This window comes from Rousettus aegyptiacus, unplaced genomic scaffold, assembly GCF_014176215.1.
Source record: "Rousettus aegyptiacus isolate mRouAeg1 unplaced genomic scaffold, mRouAeg1.p scaffold_m13_p_15, whole genome shotgun sequence".
NCBI lineage: Eukaryota > Metazoa > Chordata > Mammalia > Chiroptera > Pteropodidae > Rousettus > Rousettus aegyptiacus.
The window spans coordinates 59,073,396-59,089,399 of NW_023416290.1; the positions used below are offsets into that span (position 1 = coordinate 59,073,396).

Consider the following 16,004-nt stretch of genomic DNA (forward strand, 5'->3'; position numbering starts at 1 on the left):
TTTAGCCTCATTCTTTTTGATCCTTTGGCCATCTCTTATTTAATCAGCTTTTTAGAGTATAATTTGCAATCAAGCGTGATGAATTCTGACTAATGTGCCCGCCTGGGTGACCGCTTCTGCGGCTGCACCCAGAACCTTCCCACCTCCCAAACCGGCCTGGAGCCCTCCCCCTCCCCCTCCTCCCCTGACTCCAGCCTGGCCCCCTCGGGGGAGTCCTTCCAGTCACCCTGCCCTCACTCCCAGGAGCCCTCCTCATCAACCCCCCACCTGCACCCCCCCCCCCAGGCTATGTGTCCCCACGGATGAGTCCCCTGTTGGTACGGTGGGCGAGCATGCCGCCCCTTCTCCCCAGCAGGACCCCATTGCGCACATGTGGTGCCCCGTGATTTCCTGCTCCCCCCCCCCCCCCCCCCCGTTCGCAAGCACTAGCGTCGTTTGGTCCTTGTCCCTCCTGAAGGGGGGCGCCCGGGGCGCGCCGCGGCTCGTGGGGAGGCGACGGCAGCCTCTCCCCAGGGTCACGAGCCCTCCGCCATGTCACGTGCCCCGCTCTCCCGACATTGGTGCTGGGCGAGGCTTCGGGGCCCTGCGCAGACGCACCCCCAAACCTGCCCGCCCAACGCCACTGAGTTCCGCCCGCAGACGCCGGGGGCCCCCAGGGTCACAGCCGCGCAAGCGAGCGGTAGCCGCAAGGGCAGCGGTGCGGCCTGCTTCCTGCTCCGGGCCGGACCGAGCTGCGGCGGGGGCGGGGGGGGGGCACATCAGGGTGCGGGAGGGGCCACGCGGGAAGTGGGGGGCTGGACACGGTCCGCGAAGCGGCCGGGCTCTGCTCTCGGCCGTCCCCCCAGTGCGCGGGGCTGCACAGCCCCTGCCCCTGTGGCTGGGCGCCCCGACCACTCCTTAGCGCCCCCTCCGCCCTCCCCCCACCCCCCCCGCAAGCCGCGCTCCCCGCGGCCGCCTCGCCCCTCATCTCCCCGCCGCTGTGGGCGTGTGGCTTTTCCGCTCCTTCCTCTCTGAGCCCCAGTTCTGCGTGGCCCGGGGCGCTTTGGCCCCTCTCCCTGCCCGGGTCGTGCGGGGGCCTCATCCCCGCCAGGCCACCCGTGTCACCGTGGACGCAGAGCCCTACCTGGGGGGGGGCGGGGTGTGACCTCTTCAAACCAGAGGCCAGCGGCCGTGGGCAGCGGGCGCCTGGTGGAGGCGTCAGGAGCAGGTGGATGGGAGCCCGACAGGGCGCGCGGCTGCAGGGCGCGCGGTGCCAGGGCGTCCCGCGAGCTGGCGACCAAACTCGGACTGCAGCCGCCGCTGTCCTGAGGAGCAGGGCGCTGTGTGTGGCTCGAGCTGTTGCGTGACTTTCCAGACGCGCAGCGGGGCGGGTTCCTTCAGGTGGGCGGGTCGGAAAGCCGTGACTGGCCCTGGGTCGGGGAGGGGCGCTCGGGGCCCCTGCGGCCGCCCCGGTGGCACAGGCCGGTGAGTGCGTGTCCCAGTAAGCCACCGCTGTTGTCTCTTCCAGGTGTTGGATACCTACATGTTTCGTTCTTTTCTTAAAGCCCGGCTCAACAGAAGGATGGACGCCTTTGCCCAGGCGGACCTGAGCACGCAGTCCGAGGAGGACGGGTACTTGTCGCCGTGGTGGGGCGCGCGGCTTGGGGTGCAGACGCGCGCGCGGTGTAGTTCCGTCCGGGCGGAGCGTCGTCCCGTCGGGGAGTCTCACGCAGCGTCCCGCGCGCTTCTGCGCCCCTGGTCGGCGTGCGCGCTGTTCCCTCCCTGGTGCCCCCCCACCCCCCGTTTCTGCCGTCCCCAAGCCTGTTCCCACCTCTTCTCCTGACGCCGTGGACCGCGTGTCCCCGGCGCCGGCGCCTGCTCCGTGCTGCGGACTTTTCCGGGGGGTGCGAGGCCTCGGACACCGGCCGCCGCCTTGGGGAGCACGCTTCGCTGGGGCGTGCTGTGCGGTCAGCGCCGCGGCCGTAGGGTGAGGTGTGGCTGCTCTTCCTGCCGCAGAGCGAGCGGGATGCTGCTGAGTCCGAGGCGACTGACGGTGGAGAAGACGGCTCCCCGCAAACCCTCAGCCCAGCACGCGGCCCGCAGGCGCATGGTGGTCAGCATGCCTGACCTGCAGGACTTCGCCAGCCCCGAGCTGCTGCCCCGCAAAGCGTCGCTGCGGAAGCCCGGCACCCTGGACCGCGGCAGCGTTAGCGCAGGTGACCGCGGCCCGAAGCCCGCCCTCTGGTGTCCACACCCCCGCCCCCCTCAGCCCCAAAAGCGGCCGGGGGAAACCCGAGCTCGTTTTGGGAGGAGGGGATGAGTTTGTTTTCTTTTGCTTTTTAGTTATTTATTTGAAATATTTTTTAAATATTCATTTCTCAAACTACGTTCATTACAGAAAATTATTTCTTGTTTATGTTTTCCATCGGTCTCACTGCTAAAGGTGACAGCTATGCGCAGGGTTTCTGTCCTATTTCTGCACACGTCTATAAAACACGTTTGCACATGTCGGTGTCTGGTGGGACACGGTGACCGTTAGCCACCCCCACCAGGCGTCCTTTAAATGAAGGGGCCTGGAAGAGCTGGCATTCTAGAGGCGACTGCTGGGTGTGAGTCCCTGCGCGGCCACTCCCTGGCCGTGTGACCGCAGCAGGGTCACCGTCCCCTTCTGTAAAACCCAGGGGAGTCTTATCCTCTGAGCCCGTGCACCCCACCCTCCTCCTCACCCCTCCCTGGGGTGAGCTGCCTACCTGCCGGGCTGGCCTTGTCCCGTCCCCTGGAGCCTGCAGAGGAGGAAGCTGGCTACCTGGGAGGCCCTTGGGCGGTGTTTGTGGAAGGAGCTGCCTGTGGCTCTGGCCCCAGCTGCTGTGCCTGGGGACAGGTGGGAGCCTCACGAGTGGCTGTTAAGAAGATGAAACACTGATTTCTCACAGGCCGGGCGGCCTGGCAGGGCCGTCCTGGCTCGGGCGTTGGCTCGGCCTTCCCGTCAACACTCAAGGCCAGGTGTTTCGATGTTGCATTACTCGCTTTAGCAGATACCGTGGTCAGTATTCCCAGGGTGCCACGGGGCGCTCCGTGGAGCTTTCCAGAAGAGGCACACGGGTCTCACTTTACGTTGCGCCCTAGGTGCAGAAGCTACATGACAGGCGGGCGGGGAGCACAGGCCTGTTTTCCGGGTCTGTGCTGACCACCTGCTCGTTCCCCGCCCCCCCCTTCAGCTCCGGAGGCGACCCCGAGGTCGACATTCACGTTTAAGGTGCCGGAGATCCACTTCCCCCTGGTGAGCCAGTGCGTCCAGGCCTACCACTGCGACTGCGTGGCCCAGCTGGGCAAGGCCATGGACGCCCTGGCGCCCGGCAGCTCCATGCTGCTGGCCAGGTACTTGTACCTCCGCAGCCTCGTCCTCCTGAGGCAGGGCCGGCTGCTGGACGCCCTCCTGGACTTCCAGCGCCTGTACAAGACGGACCTCGGGATCTTCCCTGCCAAGCTGGTGAGGCAGGCGGTGCAATCCATGTCGGGGCCCGAGCGAACCCAGGCCGAGCGGATGCCCGAGCTGAGGCGGTTCATCAGTGAGGTCCTGGTGCTGCCCGGAGAGACCCCCCGGGCCGATGACGGCGTGAAGCACTTCGAGCTGCCGCGCACGCACCTGCAGCTGGGCGAGTTCGTGCAGCGCGTCCAGGAGTCAGGCATCGTGAAGGACGCAGGCATCATAAGCCTCCTGTTTGAGGCCCTGACCCCAGGTAAGGGGACAGGTGAGCCAGCGCCCAGGTGGCTCCCTGCCGCGGGAGGGCTCTGCCACCGCCCAGCCCGGCTGCTGGGAGGAGCAGGGCCCGGGCCCACTGTGCACAGTGGACTCACGTGTGCACTGTCCAGTTCTGCAGCCTGGGGGAGCAGTGTCCACACCCCAGCAGGACATGGGGTGACTGTCGCCACCCACTGCCCAGGGACCGTCTTCTCGCTGCCCTCCCCGGGGGAAGGTGGCTTTCTGAGGCCCGGTGCCACGTCTGTCCCCGAGGCGAGCTGTCTGGGTTCTGGCGACAGCGGCCTTGCTCGGCCTGCGGACAGCGGGAGCACCGTCCAGGGACGGGGGGGGGGGGGGGGGCGGCGCGTCGGCTCCAGGCTCTGCGTTCGCGCCGTCAGCGCCCAGTGGGGGCTTCGCGTCCCCCCGTCATTTCCTCCCTCGCTTTCCTGTTGCTCGGACTTTTTTTGCCGGGTTAGACTAAGCGTCTTCTCACATCCCGGTCAAACAGCAGAGGCTTCTGCTTAAAGCCGCCCAGACCACCAGGGCATGTGGACCGCGGTGCCCGCTGGAGGCAGCCGCCCCGGGCAGTGTGTCTGACGGGGCAGGGAGACTGCGAAGTGGGGGCGTCGGGGCGGCTCGGGGAGTCCAGGTCGCCTGAACACGGGCTGGTACCCTGTGCTTCGTCTTCTCTGGAGACTTATTTAAAAAACATGCAGGAAGGACACACAGACATCCCACCGCCGTGTTTCCCTTCCGTTGGGATCCAGCGACTGTGAATCTTAAATACAGAAGCCGTTTCCAGCCCCTGAACCGTTAGCGAGCAGGCGGGCGCCCCCTGGTGGACGCTCTGGAACATTGCAGGGCCTGCGTCTCATCTCGGTTCCTAATTCCAACGTCAGTAATTCTTGCCACCTGCCGCCTCCTCTCCCGACCTGCCGCGGCTTTCGCTGGCTGTCCCACAGAGGGTTGCTGGGATGTCAACTTCCACAGATAACTGTCACCCCTAATACTGATAGGGAGCACGGCTGCCCAGCCAGGCGGGGACAGGAAGGACCCGGGACCACAGGGCCGTGGGGCCGTCTGCCCGGGCTCCACACTTGCCGGCAGGGGCCTTTCTCTGCATGCCTCAGCTTACTGGTGTGGGCCGAGCCGAGAGCAGTGCCGGCCTCCTCAAGGGTTGGGTCCGGCGGGCAGCACGGCCCGTGTCGGGGGCAGGGAGGGCTGCCCGCGGCCCTCTGGTCCAGGCACGCGGGGGCGGTTCGTGCGCGGAGGCCCGTGATGCCCCGGCTAGTGCGGCTGGAACGTGGGTGTGGAGGGGCGGGGCCTGCAGGCCGGAGCGGCTTCGCCTCCATGTCCAGGGACAGTGCTCTCCCGCAGCTCGCCGTGGTCACTGCTGAACGGCAGTGAGGTGGGCTCGCCGGGCGTCCGACTCGGGAGCCTGGGGAGAGTGCACACGGGGAGCGGTCACTGCACCGACGAGGGGCAGAATGTCCCGAGGTAGGCCGGCTTCAGGCCCGGCTTGCCCCAGAGGCACAGGAGTGCCACCGAGGACCCGGCTCTTCACTGTTAGCGCCACCCAAGGACCAGCGCCCCTCGGGGCCCCAGGGCGGTCACCCTGGGCCTAGTGGTGACACGGGCCTTCACCACCATGAGGAGAGTGTCCCTTCCCAGTGTCCCCATGTCCTAAGAGGCGCTGTGACCACACAGCTTGGGCCGCACGGCAGCCCGTAGCTGTGGGGGACAGATGGGCTGGGTCCAGCACGCACCCTGAGACCTGGGGCCACCCGCCGCCTCATTCGGTGACACGCTGCTGCCCTGGTCAACGCAGACCGTGTAGGTGGCCGACTCTCTCTTCTTTCTGACACTCAGGACACCAGAAACTGATCGACCCGGAAACATTCAAAGATTTCTACACGTGCTGGAAGGAGAGGGAAGCCGAGGCCCGAGAGCTCAGCCTGTCTGCGGAGGTGACGGCACACTTGGACAAGCACGAGTGTGTGCACAAGCTGTCCAGCTCCGTCAGGACGAGCCGCGGCGTGGGCAGGATCGCCATGACCCAGAAGCGCCTGCTGCTGCTGGCGGAGGGCCGGCCGGGCTTCACGGAGATCTGCACCTTCAGGGACATCGAGGTGCGGGCATCGCCGCCGACGCTCGGGGAGGCAGTGAGCCCTGCACCCAGGGGACCCCGGGTCCCGCGCTCGTCCCCGTGCCAGCTTTGCCATACTGGCCCCTGGAATCCCACACAAAGGAACGTCGAAGGGGGGGAGGAGAGAGCGGCTGCCCTCAAACGCCGCGACGTGTCCGCGTGTGGACAGCAGCTCGCTGCCCGCAGCTCTGGTCCGCCGGGCGACGCCGAGCCCCCGGCTCGGCCGCTTCACACGCTCCCTAGAACAGGGTCCCGCGGAGGCCCCGCCCTTCGCCCCCTTTCTCCTGGCCCCGGGCCTCGTCGCGGCCTCGTCTGTCCGGCCGGGACGTCCCCTCCCGCCCCCCACCTGCCCCGGCCCTGGGCCAGGCCCCAGGACGCTGGCCGGCCGGTCCCCTCTGCGCGGGTGAGGACGTGTCCCCGGGGGGGGGGGGGCTGTGCTCACCTGCCCTCTGTCTCCGCAGGAAGTCAGGAGCACCACGACGGTCTACCTGCTGCTCAAGATCGCCACCTTAAAGATTAGAATGGTGTCCAAGAAAGAAGTCTTCGAAGCCAACCTCAAGAGGGAGTGTGACCTGTGGCACTTGATGGTGAAGGAGATGTGGGCCGGGCGGAAGCTGGCCGACAGCCACAAGGTGCGGGGCGCGCGCCCCCCCAACCCCCGCCCACCCGCCCGCCATGCATGTGGCCCTGAAACAATGCTCGGCCCCGCAGTCGGGCCGACCCAGACGAGGCCCTGACAGCAGGCGGAGAGGGTGCCCTGGGCCTCGCGGGCCGAGGTGTATGTGCCAGGGGTCTACAGTGTTCCCAAGGCCACCAAGTGGCCCACAGTAAGGGAAAGTCCAGATCAAGCCCCGTGGTCAGAGGAGGTGGGCAGAGGTGAGGGGGGAGGGCACGGGGCCAGGCGAGAGAGGAAAACCCCTAACGAAACGGGCCGGGGACGTGGACAGGGAGCGGCCGTCAGGTGTCCACTGACCGCCCGCGGCCCCCATGACGGACCCGTGGCGGGAGAGCTGCCGCCGAGATGGGGCTTCGGTCGGGGGCTCGAGCCGGACGCCGGGCGAGCGTCTGACGGAGTGGGGCGGCCGCTGGTCCTTGCCAGGATTCCACCGTCTGACCACGGCGCTGGCCGTCAGGTTGGACACCCCCCGGCGTGTCCAGCACGAGTGAGCACAGGTGTGGCCACGCCCGTGGCCGGGTGTGCACGGGTCCCGCAGGCACCCACCCAGGCCGTCCACGCCCACGCCGCCCTGGCCGCTTGTGGCCGCAGAGCCCGAAGCGTTCGCTGACCCCCGGTCAGCGTCTGTGTGTCTGAGAGGAAACGACGAGGCGCCCTCCAGCCCTAGCCTCAGCTCTTCGTGCTGCCGTGGAACAGGGGCGCCCCTCCGAGAGCGTCGTCGGCCGCGACGGTCGCCCTCATCGCGACAGGCTCTCACCGGCCCTGTCGCCCCTGCAGGACCCTCAGTACGTGCAGCAGGCGCTGACCCACGTCTTGCTGATGGACGCCGTCGTGAGCGCGCTGCAGCCTTCGGGGGCCACGTGGGGCGCCTCCCACTTGTCTTGCTGCGAGAAGATGCAGAGCGAGAGTAAGAAGCGCCTGCGTGCCGCGCCGTGGCGCCCCGAGCGGCTTCACCGCGGGGGCCCCTTCTGTCCCCTGCCTTGCTCTCACCTGCGCCCTCGAGCCTCGCGCCTGGTCCCGCCCCCTCCTCTCCTCACTGGGCGAGCGGCAGGTCGCGGGACGCGCTGTGGGCCCCGCGGCGCTCAGGCCGGGTGGTGCTCGCCGTGACCCTGCGTGCCTGCCGGCGGGTTCATGTGCCGCGGCCACGCGTGGGCGGCTCCGCGGGGCCTGTGCCCGGCGTGTGCCCACCGCACTGCCAGGCCGCGGGGCCCGGCGCGGTGGGGGCCCCGGTGTCCGCGTTCCTTCCTTCGTTCTCGGTGCGCTCGGGGCCCCAGGCTGGAGCTGGCCCCTCTGCCTGCGGACGTAGACGTGGCCCTCGCGCTTGGAGGCCCCAGAGGCTCGGTGGCGGGCCCGCTTCCTCTTGCCTGCCGAAGCGTTTTCGGGTCTAGGAAACAGCAAACGGGGGAGGACGTCTCGCACCGCGGCCGCTACCGCCGATCTGCGGAAGCAGCTGCCCGTGGTTCGCAGGCGGGGAGTAGAGCGGGCAGCGCGGGCGCCTGGCGTCGGTCACTGCGCCAGTTACACGGCCACACACCACGGTCGCGCAGCGCGGTGGGCTTAGGACATCGCCGTCACCCCCGAAAGAAGCCCTGTCCCGTCTAGCAGCTGCCCCGGCCCCCAGACACCTGCTCACATGCGCATCTCATAGCCCTGCCTGCTGCTGGGCACGTCGCCCGCGGGGTCACACGCCGTCGGTCCCTGGGCGGAGCGGAGCGTTTCCGGGGTTCGCTTGGGCAGCGTGTGTCCGCACTCGGGTCGTCGGTGGCTGGAGCCCCCCGCTGTGGGGCGGGCGGGGCGCACACCCGGCCTCCGCGGCGGGCACGTTTCTGTGTGGACGTGTGTTTTCATTTCTCCGGGGTGCGAGGCTCAGAGGCTCTGGTTTTCAGGGCGCCCCAGGACGAGGAAACACGACCCCGTTACGCGTTCGTTCCCCTGGGCGCAGCTTGCCTTGACCGGTCACGCTCTTGTCCCAGCCTCGCTCCCCTGGGCGTGGCCGGGCCGCGCTGGTCCTCAGGAGCCCTGCTGGGTGGCCCTGCCCAGCGGCCCTAGGACCAGGCGCTGACCGCGGGCTTTATCCCAGGAGGGAACTCAAACGAGCCCCGCGTTCCCGCCGTCGAGATGGCGCCAGCGCCGGCTGATCTGTCGGGTTACAGAAGAGCATTCTCCCGCCTCTGTAATCAGCGCGCGGGGGTGGGGGGCGGTGCCTCTTACCTGCTGCACCCCCGGTTCTGCGCAGCAGAGGGGGACCCGTCATGCTGTGTGCCCGGTCCCACCCGCGCTACAAGGCACACATTGCTCCCCCGTGCGTGAGTGTGGCGAGGCCTGGCCCTGGGGTCACGTATCACGGAAATGCTAAGGTGGAGATTTTCGGAAGCTTCGCAGCCCACGCCTGGTGGGAGGTGCTTGGCGGGGCCTGGAGGTATTTGTGTGTGTGTGTGTGTGTGGGGGGGGTTCCTGGGGGAGGCGGGGTGCTACGCCTCCTGCAGCACACGGGACAGCCCAGCTGCGGCCCGGAGCGCCCACGGCCTGGGTTCGGCAGCCGCACTCACGGGCCGGTCCACGCCCTCGGCTCTGTCTCGGGAACGCCAAGTCGTCGAGGCATGTTTTAGGTCCCCCGTTGGCAGCTGCCGTGTGACGCTGTGTGTGGACAGAGGTCAGGTGGCGAGGCTCACTCGGGAGAGAGCTGTGTCGAAAGAACAGCGTGCAGGTCACCTGACAAATGCTCACCTCGCCGGTGACAGCGAGAGAAAGGCCACCGGACGTGTGGCTTCGCCGTCTGCTTGCAGCGTGCTCCCCCTCACAAACTATGAGGTTTTACCCCAAACTACCGTCCTAGAGCGAGCAGAGTGCGTGAGGCCGCCGGGCGGCGGTGGCGGCGTCCTCGGGCCCCGCGAACTGACGCCGTGTCCCCGGTTTCAGTGCCCTCGGCCCTGCCCAGGACGACGCTGGAAACGCTGAAGCACAGAATCAGCCCTTCGGCGGGCGAGAGCTGCCCGGGCGCCGTGGACGTCCTGCTGTACACGCCAGGTACGGGGAGCGCCCGGTCCGCCGAGTCCAGACGGCTCGCCACCGCCAGCCTTCTGAGACCCGGCCTGCGCTGCCTCTCCCCAGGGCACCTCGACCCGGCGGAGAAAGTCAGCGACGCGCGCCCCAAGCTGTGGTGCGCCCTGAGCGAGGGCCGGGTGGTCGTGTTCGACGCCTCGTCCTGGACGGTTCACCAGCAGCGCCTCAGAGTGGGCACGGCCACGCTGGTGAGTCCGCGGAGCCCCCGAGGGCGGCCGGTCGCCCCGTGGGGGGCCACGGGCCACGGCCACTGCGGCTGACGCCTGCAGTGACCCCCCCGACACAGACATCCAGGGTGGGTTTCGGACCGGGGGCCTCAGCGCCGCTTCTGGAGGCTTCTCAAGGCCTCGCACCCACCTGCGAACATCATTTCTTAAGTTCCATTCTTCTGACAAGGTCCCCACAGGGGCCAGGGCCTTGAAAGGAGCCATTCCTGGAACTTTCCAGACTTCTGGTGTTCCCAGGTGGAGGTGCTGCCCGGTGGGGCCACCTTCTAACTTGGTGACTCCAGGGCACCTGTACAACCCCACCCTCCTCTTCAGGGGCTTCTGAGGGTGTAAGAGGCCACTGTCCCCAGGGGGCCCCTAAGGGACGCCCACCCTCGCACCCTTCTCCTGCGACATGAAACTTTCTTTTCACGTTTGACACAAAGAGAACGATCTAGCGCAGGGAACGAGCCAGAGTGCTAGGTGTCAGTTTCGATGGCCGTGGCCCGTCAGTGACGAGCAGGGGACGACCCGTGGCCGTGTGTGCGTCCACGACTGAAACGGACACCGTGAGTTCACGTCCACGTCGCCGAGGCCGAACGGCTCACTGCACACGTTAGCCACCTGACGGGAAGCTGCGAAATCACCTCCCTCTGTAGCGAGCAATGAATGAGCTTTTGATAAAGTAACAGGATCCAAGATACATTAAATCAAAATATTTATAGAAGTCTAATAATGCGTTAGACCAAATAAGGCAAAGAGAAATTAAGGAAATCATTCTTCTAAAATTTTTTTGGTTTTTAGTATTTCAGAGACTTTTTAATGGGGTAACTTCTAAAATCCTAGTTAAAATAAAATCAGAAGTCTGCATTTTGTAGCAGTTTCTACTGCCCTGCCCCCAATTCTGCCAAAGCCACGAGTTATCCCAATTACCTGAAAATATCTTCCTACTAGTTTCAGAGGTATTTTGTACTATTCAACAAGAAAAAAGTTGGATAACTATCTCAAGAAAATCCTGCCTCCCATGAAATTTAAAGTTCAAAGTAGTTGGATACTTTCGGGCTAGTAAAGGTATTTTACTAAAGTTATCCCGATTCTCAGGTAGATGCCTCCAAAAGGCTTTTTAAAGTGGTTAATTCTGAAATTAGCGAGTTCGCATCTTTTTCTAACTATTGGTGAGGTTAAAACTCAGTTTGTGTAAGATCCTTCTTCTCACTTAGATAAGGACAGTCGCCCAGCGTTGGCACTGACCTCAGCCTCCAGCACGATGTAACTTTTACTCCCTGAAAGGAGCTCTTGTATTTGAGACATGGGACGTTTTACTTACCAGTAAAATGCCGCACTCGTCACGGATGAAGACGGGAAACAAAAAGGAAGCTGCCCACCAGACGTCCGGGCGACGGCGGCTCAGGGACCGAGGGACGGACGGTGGGGGAGGGGGGCCTGCTCGGGGACGCGGGGCGACCGGCCGGGACGGGCAGGCTGCGGGGCTGCGCTCACACGGCCACGTGGCTCTGATCACCCCACGGCGCTCTACTCCGTCATTTCCACGTTCCAGTCCACACGTGATCCCGGGCTGCCGAGCTCAGGAAGCTGGAGGCCCGGCTGCTCGGCCCAGCCGCGTGTCCGCAGCCGAGGCGAACACAGTGGCGCCTGCAGCTCCTGGTGCAGGCAGGCGCCCTTTCCCGTCTCCTCGGCTCTGCGTTGGGCTGTCCCCACTTCTGAGCCGTCCGCCAGCGATCTGAGTCTGGCCCGGAGCGGGCGAGCCGTCCCACATCCCTCACGCACAGCGGGTCACCCGGGCCGGGCCCCCGAGAAGACACACGTCGGGTCGCTCTGTCTGGCCGAGAGTTCTCGTGCCGTCGGTCCCAAGTTCAGCGTTAGTGGATCGACGGGTTTTGTGAGATACTGTGTCTAAGCACACGGAAGCAAGGCCGTGTGTCGACCGGTTGGCGAAACGGGACCAGAGGCTCGCAGGAGCCTGACCGTGGTCCCCTGGGAGTGGAGGCCCCGAGTTCGCGGGCGTGGGCAGGGGGCGGGGACGCCGAGGGCGAGAACCGACGGGCTTGGGTCCTCTGGGTGCCCGCAGACCTGCATGGTGCTGGTGGAGCAAAGCCAGGTGTGGGTCGGCTCGGAGGACTCCGTCATCTACGTCATCAGCGTCCACAGCATGTCCTGCAACAAGCAGCTCACCGACCACCGCACCAGCATCACGGACTTGGTGGTGCCGGACAGGACGGAGGCGCCCAGGTGCCGGGCTCTGCAGGGGGCCGCGGGGACTCGGGCGGGGCAGGTTCCTGGAGGGGGCTGCAGGTCGCAGCAGCGGGTGGCCGGGAACGTGGAGTCGGGTGCCCTCCAGTCTGGTCCGGTCTCGGGCTCGGAGCGGCACAGCTATCCTGCAGGACCAGGTCTGGGCGTCCGTAGGGTGGTCAGTGGCGGCTGGCACTCGGCCTTCCGTGGCTTCTGGTGGTCCGGCTGCGGTCCTCGGTGTGCAAAGGCCCCCGCCAGCGCCCCGTCCTCGCGTGGCACGTTGTCTGTGCCCGTCTGTCCGAGTGTGCTTGGCGCAGGCGGCCACGACTGCTCCCCTCTGTGCCCCCCTCCCCCCGGCTCCCCCACCTGGCTTCAGAGGGGCCATCGGTCCTCAGGCCCAGTCCAGGTGGACACGCGGGGCTGACCGTGAGAGGTAAGAGGCCGAGCACGGCACAGTCCAGGGCCGCCCCACAGCTGCCCGTCACCAACGCCACAGCCATGCTGGTTATTCAGCCCGAGCTTGGGGCGTGCGCACCCCCTCCGGCCCCGCCAGGAGCAGGCTAGATTTCAGCTAATGGTCACCATGTGGTCTGCCCACAGCAGCGGGGCGGGCAGCCAACGGCGACGGGAGATGGGAGACGGCCTTTTCCTGTTAAATCGGATATGTTTCAACTCAAAACTTACTCTTGCCATATTAATAGTTTTCTTGCCACTTAACTGTCCACGTTGCGGCTGCTTTAGTGGCAACTTTGTTCGTTTTGGGGTTAAAATGTACAGTGTTTTCAAGGGCCCAACACACGGTCTCTGCCTGCAGCCAGGTGTACTCCTGCAGCGTGGACGGGGCCGTGCTGGCCTGGGACGTGAGCACGCTGCGGGTGACCAGCCGGTTCCAGCTGCCGAGCGGCGGGCTCTCGTCCATCAGACTGCATGGTGGCCGCCTGTGGTGCTGTAAGTCCCCCGTCGTCAAAGTGGGAACCAACCCCCTTTTCCAGAGAGTGAGGACAGAGCGGGCTGCCTCTGCTTTACGCCTCCCCGACGTAAAGATTCGCTGTCTTTTAAAGCTCTGGCCCCTCCTGAGCCTGCTGCACCCCCAGGCTCCCCACACCTCCCCTGGGCGTCCCACAGCTCAGGGGACACCCGCTGCTCAGCCTCGACACCCCCAGGAGGTCCTGCTCCTTCTGGGAGTTCTGGCACTGGTGGGCGGCCGGAGGGCGAGCCGGCCAGGCCCCAGGGCTGACACGGGGAGCAGGTGGCCAGGGTGTGGCGGGAGGGACAGATGTGCCCGCCGTCCTGCATGTCTGAGCCTCGAGAGCACAGAGGATCTCCAACGTCGCTGTCCTCCCCGGCGTGCGCTACTGTTTCGGATCCGTCCGTGACGCTCCGAGCCCCAGGAGCGTGTCTGAGGCCGCGGCCTGGTGGCTGCTTCGCCTGTGGGCAGAGGTGGTGGGGCCACGTTCACCACCCGAGAAGCTCGCTCTTCTCCGACCCCGCGGCCTCACCAGAGGCCGGTTCTCCTCGTCGCCGTCCTAGTGCGCCGCGGTGGCTGGCGGCTCCTTGTGACCGCAGGACCCTGACGGCAGAGGACGCTAAGCGTCTTCTCCGAGGCCACGGACCCTCGGCGCGTCACCCTGACGCCTCGGGGCCCCTGCCCGGCACTGCGCGCCCAGTGCTGCTGGCCTCACGGCGGCCGCGGCCCGGCCCCGACGTGCTCCCGCCTGCCTGTCTCTCCCTTTGGACCAAGCACCTTTTCTAGTCAGTTTTTAGTTTCTTTGTTGGTTTTTCAGCTCTTTTTATGTTTGGCTTTTCGGCGGCTGCCCTAAGGGCTGTGTTTGTGCCCTCGGCACTCACGGTGTGACGTTAATTCCGTTTACCACCTCCCGCCCCTGGCCTGCTGCTATGAAATGCAGCATTCTCTACAAGCGTGAGATGAACCTCATGACACGTGAACAAATTTTGCTTGAGTACCTGTGGTCAGAGGCCTGCGTCGGGGAGGCGGCTGGCACCCCTGGGTTCAGTCTGCAGCCTTCGGGAGCGTTTGGGGTCCAACCCAGGCGTTGTGCCGGACAGTGGGTACCTGTGGCAGGTCCGTCAGCCCTGTGTCCATCTGAGGCCGCAGGTGTGTCACCTGGGAAGTGAAACGCCACCCCCCCCCATGTCCCCCACGGGAGTGCGGAGGGCTGGGAGGCGTGAGAGGACAGGGATAGTCACCCCAGGAGGGGCCGTGATGGGCTGGCGTGGCGCCCAGCACGCTGAGCTGGCTCAGAGGGAGGGGGCGCAGTGGCAGGGCAGCGGGGAGGGCTGTCCCCACGGAGCCTCTTCCAGGCCAAGCCTCCCAGACCTGCGTCTGCCTCTTGGCTGGCAGGCAGGGGCCCCCAGAACCCTTCCCATGTGCGCCAGGTGCCCCTGGGGGGGGCAGCGGTCAGTCCTGCCCACGCTTGTCACCCCCTCACAGGCAGAGTCGGGGTGCAAGTGGCTGGCGCCCTCACCAGCAGGCCCTGTAGTGTAGCACTGGCCAGCGCCAAGGAGGGGCTGTTGGGCCAGGGGACCCCGTGGGTGTCCAGGGCAGCAGCACCCGACGAGGCTTACCAGTTAGTCTGGGTGGCTGACGGCCTGGACAGAGGCTCCTGGAGGATGCTCAGGAGCCCCCCCACATCAGGCCGGCTCCGGCCTTCCGTGACCGATGAGCTGCCACATCCCCAGGGCAGCCAAGGACAGAGGGGTCACTTCTCCGTGGAGGCCTAGTGCCGGGTGGAGGGGGAAGGCCTGAGCCGACTCACCTGGTCGGGCAGCTGGAACAGCACACGGGGTGGGAGGGGCGCCTCGCTTCCAGGGCTGGTGTTCCCTGCACACCCGACGGCGCTCCCCAAGCACAAGGCTGTCTTCCTGTGGCCGTGATGCCGGCACAGTGGATTCCTGCAGCGGCAGGGCACATGCAACAAAACGCGCAGAGGGCGGTCCCGCAGCCGCCCCGCCCCGGCCCGCCCCGCCCCCCACACGCCCGACGTACCCGTCGCGCAGCCGCTTCCCATGACCTGCAGCTCGGGCGATGCGCAGACTCGGTGTTCGGAAGACGCTGCCTGTGAGCGGGTGGCCAGCCCCGTGACCCTTCGCTCTGCACCCGCGGCCGGGGTTGGGGTGGCTGCAGCTGCAGGCGCGAGCACCCAGAACCACTGGCAGGGAGACCCCGAAGGGGCTGCGTCCTCGCCACGCTTCGCAGGGCCTCAGCCGGGGCGCTGGGTCCTAGCGCGTTTCCCATCGGCGACATGGCTGCTGCTTGCCACGTCCCTGCGGGGAGCGTCCCTGCCCGGAGCGGGCCCCCCACGGCGGTCCCGGCCCCAGTTGCTGGGGGCAGCCCGAGCGGGTGGGACCAGTGTCCCCAGTCGCACGGCCGCTTGCCCGGTCCTCACGCCCCTCACCCGGCTCTGGCTTCCGTAGGCACAGGCGGCAGCATCATGGTGGTGACCACGAGCGGCGTGCTCTGCCAGCAGCTAAAGCTGGACGAGAACTTCCAGGAGAGGCGCACCGCCTTCCTGGGCTTCCAGCTGCTGCCCGAGGTACCCAGGGCGCCTGCGGCCCGGCCACCCGCCATCCCCCCCCGCCCCCCCCCCCCCGCGCTCCCGGGCCCTCCCGAGGCGCCGCGGAGCGTCTGCCGCCCCCCGCACCGTGACTCCTGTCTCAGCAGGGGCAGCTGTGGGCGGTGTGTGCCGGATACGACGACGTCTACATCTGGGCCCTGGGGGACCTGGGCCGGCCCCCTCAGCGGCTCCGCTTGCAAGACTGCGCCGAGGTCAGATGCATGATCAGGGTGAAGAAGCAGGTGAGGCCTGCAGCCCGGGCTGCCCAGCAGACTGGGATGAACCCTGCCCCCCGGAAGCCCGCGGGGGGCGGGGGTGCACCATCACGCGCATGCGCGACCTCCTCTCCCTGGCGGACCCCTGTGTG

General features: G+C 66.6%; 1 protein-coding gene across 6 annotated transcripts in view; it reads left to right on the forward strand.

The window, feature by feature from the left end:
* Window positions 1-16,004, forward strand: part of DENND3 (DENN domain containing 3) — a 32,224-nt gene that overhangs the window by 14,571 nt on the left and 1,649 nt on the right. For 4 of the 6 annotated variants that reach the window (XM_036233096.1, XM_016135989.2, XM_016135985.2 and 1 more), the window contains 12 exons: window positions 1,508-1,611; window positions 1,996-2,195; window positions 3,198-3,719; window positions 5,591-5,850; window positions 6,329-6,499; window positions 7,321-7,450; window positions 9,463-9,570; window positions 9,655-9,794; window positions 11,902-12,062; window positions 12,877-13,010; window positions 15,498-15,616; window positions 15,742-15,879. In XM_036233096.1, the coding sequence (XP_036088989.1) occupies window positions 1,508-1,611; window positions 1,996-2,195; window positions 3,198-3,719; window positions 5,591-5,850; window positions 6,329-6,499; window positions 7,321-7,450; window positions 9,463-9,570; window positions 9,655-9,794; window positions 11,902-12,062; window positions 12,877-13,010; window positions 15,498-15,616; window positions 15,742-15,879 (2,187 nt within the window). Of the gene's footprint in view, window positions 1-1,507; window positions 1,612-1,995; window positions 2,196-3,197; window positions 3,720-5,590; window positions 5,851-6,328; window positions 6,500-7,320; window positions 7,451-9,462; window positions 9,571-9,654; window positions 9,795-11,032; window positions 11,557-11,901; window positions 12,063-12,876; window positions 13,011-15,497; window positions 15,617-15,741; window positions 15,880-16,004 lie in introns of those variants that run through there. The other 2 variants (XM_016135987.2, XM_016135990.2) reach the window with 2 other exon arrangements.